Below are 11,305 nucleotides of genomic sequence, written 5' to 3' on the forward strand. Positions count from 1 at the left end.
CATACCTGTAATCTTCCTTTTTTTCCAAAAATGTCTTTGTAGACTTCGCAGAATGCTTGGGTCATTATCCTGCTGGAATACAAACCATCCAATAAGCATTCTAGCACTGGGTAACAAATGAGAGTGCAAAATTCCTTGATATTTTGCAACATTCCTTGATCCTTCTACAATACAAAGGTCACCAGTGCCTTAGGAAGAAAAACAAGCCCATACCATCACAGAACCTCCACCATGTTTAACACTGGGCATGATTAAATTTTCTTTAAATTCTTCTCTCTTCTTCCAAACATATTGTTCCTTTCTTGGTGAAAAAAAGTTATAATTTGGTTGAAGAAATCATCAGGATTCTTCAAGTATTCAAAGGAAAACCCCAATCGCTTTCTTTTGTGATTGTTTTTAACAAAGGTTTCCGTCTTTGTTTTCGCCCATGGACATTCATCTTGTTAAAGTATCGTTGAATTGTTCGCTCATGAATTTCTTGACCATCTTCTGTCAATTCTTATGTCAAATCTTTTGCAGTAATCCGATGATTTTGCCAGGCTGCTCAAACGATTCTTCCAGGTTTTGCAGAAATCATTCTTGGTCTTCCACACCTGGAGCTAGTTGCAGTAGTTCCTGTTCTCCTGTGTTTGTCAGTAATAGCTTGCACAGTGCTTTTCAGTAAACCGGGTTTTTCTGCTATTTTTCTGGTAGTTTCTCTTTTTCATTTAGTTGTATCGCTGCCATTTTAAGATTGTTGCTGTACTCTAGTTTTAACCATTTTTTTTTTTTTTTTTTTTTTAATTTTATTATTTTTTTTAAATTTGGAATCGGCAATTATTTTTCTGATTTTCTCCCCAATTTGAAATGCCCAATTATTTTTAGTTCAACCTGGCCCACCGCTGCCACCCCCGCACTGACTCGGGAGAGATGAAGACGGACACATGTGTCCTCCGAAACGTGCACCGTCAGCCGTCCGCTTCTTTTCACTCTGCAGGCTAGCCATGCAGCCACCTCATAGCTACAGCATCGGAGGACCATGCAGCTCTGGGCAAGTTACATACAAGCCCGCAGACGCCCAGCCAGTCCACAGGGGCTGCTGATGCGTGGGGAGCTGAGGACACCCTGGCCGACCTATTCCCTCCCCCACCCGGGCAGTGCGCCGCCACTTGGGAACTCTTGTCCATGGTCGACAGTAGAATAGCCTGGACTCGAACCGGCAACCTCCAGGCAACCTCCAGCCCAAATACTTTTGTCTGTGACTGTATATGTTGAAGCCCACAATAACTGTGTTTTCCTCTATGTATGATACCATTTTCTGATTTGTTTATACAAGTCATGCTCAAAGATGTTGTGTAGAACAACCTTATCCTTCTTCAAAGAGTCCTAACCAAGGTTTTAAAATGTCAGCTTTTTTTACTTCTTACTGGTCCCCTTTTTTGTACTGAAAATCTTTTGGCTGACATATTGTGGTCATAAAGACCTAACGCCTCAAGTTACTGGCTTCATTCTCTGTACACATCTGTATTCCATGACTCTAGGTCAAGGTCTGTTGTGGGTGTTTTACAAGAGAAAATTATGTAATTTTACAAAGCTACCACCTCCACAGTGTCTAAGCCTCACTTCACAGACCCCATTTAAGGTAGTGACTTCATATCTTTGTCAAGTTCCATTGTCAGGGCTGTCCTGTAAAAATGAACTGTTTCAATGCTGAATTCTTTTAATAACATATCCATTTTGCTGTTTAAAAACTAGTCCATCAAGATGCCATTCTCTTACATTAAGCACCTTTTAAAATTAAGCATAGCACAAAATATTTTGACCAAAGTCAAAATCAAATATAATTTCTGTTTGAACCATAAGCCATTTAAAAGATTCCTTCACAGGTTTTTGTTTTCAAGGCTGTGAGAAAGTGTTCCAAAGTGACACTTAAGAGATGTATCAACTTTTCTTTTTCAGCCTAAACTGGCTGTCATGCTACATTTGGATCAGATGTTAATGGAGAGGTTGTATGCTCTGGGAACGTGATCCCAGTTCAGTTTGGCTTACGTAAAGGGTTCAGACTGTTCAAACCTACTAGTGGTTGTTTTGCAAATTTGAAAATGATTGCAGCCTGTTTTTATGTATATTAGTCAAGTGTGAGCTCCTCTGGATGTACTTGTCTGTGTGCAGTGCACAGCAAGGGCCATACTAGCCCAGATATTTGTTACAACCATACCCCTAACTAATTAACCAATAACACTCTATTCATGTATTACTCTGCTATTTGTTAAATTGGTAACCTCTAAACCTGATGTGGAAAGGCCTTTCACTGAATTGTCAACAACTGCAGTAAACGCTGTGCTTGACTGTAAACCTTTCAGCATACTGTAGTGCCAGCTCCTCTAGAAGAACCTGTCTGTATATGTGCTTTAAAGGTGGTATATGTGTCTGTTTCAGGTGGTGTTTGAAGCCCTGCACAATATGGAGCCTCGTGGCTACGTGGTCGGTTGGATCATCGCCATCAGCCTCTTAGTGGGGATTCTCATTTTCCTGCTGCTTGCGGTTCTGCTCTGGAAGGTAAGCAGGGGGAGAGGACCAAGATAAAACGGAAAGTCTGCAATGGACTGTGGAATCTGTAACGCTTCAAAGTGTTGCTAACCTGTGTCAGCTGCTTTTAATAGCCAATAATTCTGATTCACAAATTGACAGGTTTATGGGGCTTTTGCCACTTGGGCTAAGGCTATTTTTTAAAAATACAAGTGAACAACTCAAGACATTGTATTCAGGGTTAGAATTAACCACGGTACCGTTGTTAAACAGGATTGCTTCATGGTTGCTCTGTAAATGTAATGCAGATATCTGTTAAGTTTTTTTTTTTCTGCTCTACTTTTAACCCTTCAAGCTACAATGGACATATGTGTTCCACAAATAAAATAATGCAAACTTTTTTTATTTTGCAATACAGTGCACAACAGAGTTTAAAATGTACTGACAGGTTGGATCTGGCCATCCAAATTGTCAGTTTCCTCAAGATACTTGAGTCACTCTTAAATGTTAAACCACTCAATTATTGTGTACCTTAAAGGGTTAACAACTACCATACTACTTTAGACTAATATTGAAATATTAGCATTAGGTAAATGGTTTTTTTTTTTTTTTTTTGTTTGTTTGTTTTCCTTTTTCTGATTATGCAAGAGTACATTTTTTTTTGCTTTACAAGCTACAGTATTTACATTGGTTAACTTAATTGTTTGGGAAATCAGATAAATTAACTCTCCCATGTTTAACTTACAATTAAAAACACACATGCTAGTACTTTTTGTTGCGTTTAGGACTTGCATTAATTGCCACATTACATCTAATGAAAGACCATTTGTTCGTATGTATATGTTAAGGGCAAACCCTAAAATGTGGCCAATTTGCGTATTACCCGGGCGATTCACGAATGTTCCGCTTACTTTGGGCAAAGCTCGAAATTACAATTAAAATAACTTATTTCGGGCTTTGACCGTGCAAACCACGGTCTGCCCACTGCTTCTCGGGCAAAGTCCAGATCACTCTCTGTTCTTTCATTCTTGTTCTGTGTGACAGGCAGACCTTCCCTCTAATCTTGACAATGGTACTGCTCAAGTGTCAATGGGGTTTCTCATGTAAATTTTTATTCCGATGTTCCTTGAAGTTACTGTACTTGCATTTAAAGTTGTGGTCTAGTATCGCTTTTAAATTAATACTTTGACATAAATGCATAAATAACTGCTAGTGTTTTTAACACACATTCACACGCATGCAAACAAACATATATAACCTAATGTATGCCTAAAGTAGACAAATCTAAATGTAAAACTAAATTGCCAAAATGGTTTAATAGATCAATAAAAAAAAAATATTCAGCGAAAAAAGACACTTCATAGAGCATTAAAAAGGACCAAAAAGAAAGTATGCAGAAAGAGTACACTGAACTGCAAATGCAAGTCAAAAAGGAAGTTAGAAAGGCCAAGAGAGAAATAGAAATGAACATTGCTAAGGGAGCTAAAACCAATTCCAAAATGATTTTCCAATATTACAACAGCAAGAGAACATTCAAAGAGGAGATTAAATGTTTAAGAGATACAAATGGCAAAATCGTAGATGAAGAAAAAAAAAAGCAAATATATTAAATGATTACTTTTCACAAGTTTTTACAAAGGAAGATACTGACAACATGCCCCACATGTCATCCAGTTCCTATCCAGTTTTAAATAACTTTAGCATAACTGAGGCAGAAGTGTTAAAGGGACTAGGAGCTCTTAAAATAAACAATAGGATAGGATAGGATCTCATCACTGGGCCGGATGAGATCCTCCCAATAGTACTCAAAGAAATGAAAGAAGTTATTTACAAACCGCTAACCAAGATCATGCAGCAGTCTCTTGACACAGGGGTAGTACCGACAGACTGGAAAATTGCAAACGTAATACCGATCCACAAAAAGGGAAACAAAACTGAACCAGGTAACTACAGACCAGTAAGCCTGACTTCTATTATATGCAAACTTATGGAAACTATAATAAGATCCAAAATGGAAAATTACCTATATGGTAACAGGGTACTGGGAGACAGTCAACATGGTTTTAGGAAAGGGAGATCGTGTCTAACTAACTTGCTTGATTTTTTTGAGGATGCAACATCGATAATGGATAATTGCAAAGCATATGACATGGTTTATTTAGATTTCCAGAAAGCTTTTGACAAAGTCCCGCACAAAAGATTAATTCTCAAACTGAACGCAGTTGGGATTCAAGGAAACACATGTACATGGATTAGGGAGTGGTTAACATGTAGAAAACAGAAAGTACTGATTAGAGGAAAAACCTCAGAATGGAGTGTGGTAACCAGCGGTGTACCACAGGGATCAGTATTAGGTCCTCTGCTATTCCTAATCTACATTAATGATTTAGATTCTGGTATAGTAAGCAAACTTGTTAAATTTGCAGACGACACAAAAGTAGGAGGAGTGGCAAACACTGTTGTAGCAGCAAAGGTCATTCAAAATGATCTAGACAAGATTCAGAACTGGGCAGACACATGGCAAATGACATTTAATAGAGAAAAGTGTAAGGTACTGCACGCAGGAAATAAAAATGTACATTATAAATATCATATGAGAGATACTGAAATTGGAGAAGGAATCTATGAAAAAGACCTAGGAGTTTTTGTTGACTCAGAAATGTCTTCATCTAGACAATGTGGGGAAGCTATAAAAAAGGCTAACAAGATGCTCGGATACATTGTGAAAAGTGTTGAATTTAAATCAAGGGAAGTAATGTTAAAACTGTACAATGCACTAGTAAGACCTCATCTTGAATATTGTGTGCAGTTCTGGTCACCTCGCTATAAAAAAGATATTGCTGCTCTAGAAAGAGTGCAAAGAAGAGCGACCAGAATTATTCCGGGCTTAAAAGGCATGTCATATGCAGACAGGCTAAAAGAATTTAATCTGTTCAGTCTTGAACAAAGAAGACTACGTGGCGACCTAATTCAAGCATTCAAAATTCTAAAAGGCATTGACAGTGTCGACCCAAGGGACTTTTTCAGCCTGAAAAAAGAAACAAGGACCAGGGGTCACAAATGGAGATTAGACAAAGGGGCATTCAGAACAGAAAATAGGAGGCACTTTTTTACACAGAGAATCGTGAGGGTCTGGAATCAACTCCCCAGTAATGTTGTTGAAGCTGACACCCTGGGATCCTTCAAGAAGCTGCTTGATGAGATTCTGGGATCAATAAGCTACTAACAACCAAACGAGCAAGATGGGCCGAATGGCCTCCTCTCATTTATAAACTTTCTTATGTTCTTATGTTCTTATGTTCTTATTACAAGTCAAGAACAAGGATCTGTGATTGCCAGGACATGATAAAAATGTAAAATGAATAATGTTTTTGCTGCCTCCATCAGTGTTTCTCAGAGCAAAATAAGGTAGAGCTTACTGTATAAGAAACTTGTACTGATGAAGCCACTAGCCCAAATGTTTCTCTGTGTCACTAATACCCCTTTCACACAGATGAGTTGTGATGGCTCAGAACCGGCATTGATGCAGCATGGTCTGTGTGAATTGCCTGTACTGTCACAGAGCCATCATTTTTTATGAGGTGGTTCAGAGACAGCACTGAACCGTCTTAACTCCTGTGTGAAAAGCTATGCTGGCACTGAAGCTCTATAATGGGCGTGGCTTGAAAGTCAACATCCCACGTGACTGCATGTATACAGGACATGTTATTTTTTGTTACACGCTTTCATTTTTTTCAAATACAATGGCTGATCAAGAACAGGGTAGTAATTGGAGTCTGGAAGAAGTTAAGGAATTGTTAACTTTATGGGCTGACGAGGAGGTGAATTCACAAATAGAAGGGACGGTGCGTGATGCTGTAATTTATGGGTGAATCGGCGTTGCCATGACAACAATCTGTAGACTGACAGGTTTGAAAGTTGTACTCACATGATCCCTTTGGCTGTGTGAAAGGGTTATGACGGTATTATCCCACATAGATTGCGCAATTTTGTGTTGTGTGAATGGGTATTTTTAAAGATTCTTTGAAATGTCTCTGAGAAGGTTCAGTAGCACCATTTGTGTGTGAAAGAGGGTTTAGTTTTAAAGTTATGGATCTTTCTGGTAGAGAGCTTTCCATCCGCTTAGCTATCAGCTGTACTTTCTAATGTCATGCTTAGGTAAACCAGTAGCTCCAGATGTTAGAATGCAATGCTATTCAGGGGCCCCGTACCCACGAATACACATTTAGTGAGACCAGATAATAACAAGCATATACAGGTCACAAACAGAGCTGGTGGTAATTTACACTTTATCCACAATGATTAAAACAACATACCAACACCAGCCTCAAAGGGGACTTTGAAATAGGAAGCACATTGATATCTGTGACTCTAAAGACCATGTGCATAATCTATTCTTTTTTTTGGGCTCTGCCAAAATAAATCTGTTCAGCAAAAGTATATTCTTATAACATGTTTGTGCGTGTGTCCCCTTACAGTACACTTACATTTTCATTATGTTTGCAATCATGCTGAGTGGTTCTTATTGCAGTCACTCAAGCACATTTTACAAATAACTTTTTTTTTTTGGCTAGGACTGTGTTAAGGTGCTCTCACCTGGAGCTGGTAGTACTAATGAAAGTTCATAGACATTCTTCTCTTGCAGTTGCCTGTAATAGATACATGCAGGTGCGGGCTCTTACTGGAATAAATACACTTTTGTTGATCTAACCTATCCAGCTGGTCTCTATAACTCCTATCTGGTTCTCAATAGTTTTTTTTCTGATAATTTCGAGTCATAGTTTAGGACCGTCAAACATTCAAACCTGACTCCTGACCTCTCAGCTGGACCCCTGTCAGTCGACTTCCACCTTATTTATAAATCCTGTCTTCTGTTTGATTCAGTTACATCACCTACTAGATTGTTACTGGTGGTTTGAAACTTAAGAGTGGCCCATAAATTTGGACACAAAAAAATATATAAGCTTGGGCCAATTTCTGCTATTAAACAAAAAGTGCAGTCTCCAGAACATGCATCAACCCAGCTGATTCACTGTAGTACTTTCTACAATCTATGTGCTGTTTTTATATTATACACCTATAAAATATTATACATGTATATAATACAGTAATCCTAAAGATGACATAACTGTTTTTTATTCACAATAAGAGTAAAACAAATGTATATTGATACAACTGCTTGTGATTATAGGCCTAAACTACTACTGTAAATACAATTACAGTTAGTCATATTCATCCACTCCAAAAAGATATTGTATCAGCATTACCTATTCACAATTTCACAGTGCATTGTGGGAACGGTATACTGTAACAAGGACTTCTGAAGGAGAATCAGCACTTTTCATTATTATGTGTGTTTGGAGACTTTTCTTGTTTCCCTTGTTGGCTTAAGCACTTAAGCCTGGTCCTCCAGCACTTCCCTGAAATGAAAGGTACAGCTCATTTAAAGCAGCTTTGTTTATTTACACAAGCAGCCACAGCACAGTCTCCATGGCTACATTTGACTACATTGATGTTTTGGTGTTGTAATACTATAGAATTTTTTAAAGTGATTGTCAACTGGCCAAAATAAAACTGGACACGGCTGTTTTAAGAGGCTGGCATGGCAATCCCAGTTCTCTGGATCTCTTTCTCACCCTCTCTTCTCTCTCTGTCTACAGATAGGCTTCTTTCGTCGGCGATACAAAGAGATTATCGAGGCAGAGAAGAACAGGAAGGACAGTGATGAGAGCTGGGACTGGGTCCAGAAGAGTCAGTGAATGGACACTCTTGTCACGTGACACCTATATGTCATCCTATTGGTTCTCAATCATGAACCTTCCATATGTGGAAGAAAAGAATCTTCTCCAGATTTTTCGGAGACTTGATAATTATTATTTTTTTGTGTAAAATCTGCGTGGAGTTGACAGTGGGAACTATTCCTGAGGCAATCATGTGACCCAATTGGAGGAATTTGTACTTCCTGTTGGAGTTTAACTTTGAACTCTGGAAAGAAAAGAACTCCTAAGGAAGGGGGTGGATGGTATGAAGACATATGCGGTAAAAACCCTCAGGGTATTGAACTCTTGTTAGCAATATTATTATTTTTTTAATACATATATGTTTTTTTTGTACTGAATGTGTCTGTCTGGAAAATATATCAACAATGTATTTTTTTCTGTCGGACATATCTATATATGTTTCTTTCAAAGCACTGATGACCGGTTAGAGCCTTGGTAACGTAAAAAAAAATACTATTTTAGACTAGAGAAATAGAAACGAGATGGCATGTTTTTAAAACAAAAATTGAAATATCTATCCACTGGTATCTGGTTGATATTTCAACAAAATAAAGCATCATGTTTGGACAAACTTTATAATAAATGCCTCTCTTTGAATAAAGGTCAGGATTAAGGATCAAACTTTAAAATAAGTGGTTAAAACTATAAGAAACAATAAGCCAAGTAGACAAAAGCTTTGGCTAAGACCTTTGTGGGTGTAATCAAATATTACGTGACTTAGGGTTGCATTCTAATTTTGTTTTAAAGGAACATTTTGTTAATGAGTGTTCTTTAAGCCCATTTTGGTTAATGAAATCAAGTTTGCAGTTCACAAAATCAACTGTTTTAGAAGTTTATTCTCAACTTCCAAAGAACTGTTTAAACAAAGCGAATGTTTATAAACACATCACTTCAAAAATGTTTTGGGAATAGAACCCTAGTTTCTTATAGTTATAACTTCAAAATATATGATAAAAAAATAATAAAAGTGCCTGTTCCTGACTAATTCATAATAGGGTTACAATATAGTATATTGACCAAATATGGGGAATGTAGTAATAATGTATGTTTACAGCATTCAGTAAGACTTTAATGCTAGTACATACAGTACATATTTCTAGTTGAACTTCCATCATTATAGTAGGCTCAGAGTTTTCTATATCGGGAAACCCTCTTAGGTTAGGCAGAAAACCATGGGATCCATTCTCATAAGCTAAGTACTGGCCGTTATTGTCAGTTGTGTTAGTTTCATTATTAGTCAACACCCTGTAAAGGTGTTTAGGATAAAGTATTGTCAAGTATTTTGTCCACCACTCCCATCATCTGTTCTCTTTTAGCTCACAGGAAATAGCTGCTGTGCTCTACAGTGACCCCAACTGGGTGAGTGTGAGGCGAACTAGTAACCGGACTGTCTTCCAGTTACAGCTTACCAGCGCCATCTACTGATCAATGATAGTGGTACATTAGCAGAGGCAAATCTGTGATTGATTGTCCTACCTTAAAGGCAACAGCTGAACCAATACAACACAATAAAAATAGGATAGGGAAGTGTATAATTTTAAGCTCACATCTGGTGGCCTAGTGTTAAATGACTTGCATTAGAAATACACATACCTTGCTCTTGTGGGTGTTTTTCTCATTACCCAGCCTTGTATAGTATTGGAAACTTTGAGAAAACTCATTTGAACCTACCCACTACTGGAATTTAAAAGTGGATAGATGACAAATAACAGTTAAAAATGAATAACTGCAAGAAAAGGTCTGGTTTCAGTGACTGTGTATATGAGCTTTTGGGTACTTGTGCCCACCTTCTTAAATCGTAAGAAGAATTGTATTGAGCAGAATTTTTGTTGCCCACTCAGGAGACAAATGTTGAAGATTTTTTTCTGGCTGGCAAAAACAATGTGTTGGAATGTTTATTAATGGAGCATTTTGATTTGCTTTGTGAGGGCCTGATGGTTTATAATTTAACGTCAGTGTGACATGTAGGATTTGTAGAAACATAGAATCGGATAGATTATTTTCAAGCAACATATTTCCACAGCGGGTTGCAGGTTGTTTTTCAGTAGACCTCCATCGTCTCTATTTGGATCTATTGGACTGATCTGCAAACTGAAATCTCACTTAATTAACCATGAACTGGTGTCTAGACAGACTTTGTAACACGTGTAGCAACACAATCAGTTGAGATCTTCGTCAAGCACTTTTTCATTCAATGAACTGGTATGTGGAAAACAGTCAAGCAGCAGTGATAGAAATGAATCAAAGAGAGACTAAGGAAGAATTTTATTGACACCTGCCTGAACTTTAATTGGCTTTTAATTCGATTGCAAATCAACCTGTCTTGCAGTCTGAGGAATGTTCACCTCTGTGTATCACTGAGTATAAGAGGGAGTTGGATTTAAAAGTGATGTTTTTATGAGCAAGTGTACAGAATGTGGGGGCAGAGATATTTTATCATCCAGAAAAAAGGTGGATTCATGGTTAATTGTGAAAACTAGATGAAGGCCTTCCAGATTGAACCAATTGTATTACGATTTTTTTGTATCACACCAGCTACAGTACTGATAATGTGTTTTTTAAAGCTTGTTAGACGTTTAGTTAGAAATGGATCAGATATTTAAGAACCAAGGAGACTTCCCTCAAAGCAGATGTTAATATAACCAGGGATGTACCTTGAACATTGCAGTATTAACAGTTTTAACCAGTGTTTATCTGGTCACACATGATTTAAACCCAGTATTGCTGGTGATCCCCTTGTCAAATACAAACAGGTAATGATCTACAATAATCGATGCAGTGAGAACACTTCATAATAAAAAATAATAATTTTGACTCTTCACGGAAGCTTTTGAGTACAACTGAAAATATGCATGTGCTAGTAATATAAATGTGAGGCTCCAAATAGGGCACCAGTGTGATTGTTCAATCACTGATGTTTAATTGAGGCTCGCATAATAAAAGCCATGGCGATCAATAACTGATTAGTTGTTGCATCTCTGTTGCATTTTCTTTTACTTCTGGATGCTGGGGTTCCA

At 37.7% G+C, this 11,305-nt stretch overlaps 1 protein-coding gene across 1 annotated transcript in view; it reads left to right on the forward strand.

Moving 5' to 3' along the window:
- Positions 1-8,670, forward strand: part of LOC121312946 (integrin alpha-9-like) — a 134,930-nt gene extending 126,260 nt beyond the window's left edge. Inside the window, exons 27-28 of the mRNA XM_041244931.1 lie at positions 2,419-2,538; positions 8,169-8,670. Coding sequence (XP_041100865.1) covers positions 2,419-2,538; positions 8,169-8,267 — 219 coding nt within the window. The 3' untranslated portion in view covers positions 8,268-8,670. The remainder of the gene's footprint in view (positions 1-2,418; positions 2,539-8,168) is intronic.
- Positions 8,671-11,305: the final 2,635 nt, after the last annotated feature.

The sequence above is a fragment of the Polyodon spathula genome, chromosome 3, assembly GCF_017654505.1.
Source record: "Polyodon spathula isolate WHYD16114869_AA chromosome 3, ASM1765450v1, whole genome shotgun sequence".
Lineage (NCBI taxonomy): Eukaryota > Metazoa > Chordata > Actinopteri > Acipenseriformes > Polyodontidae > Polyodon > Polyodon spathula.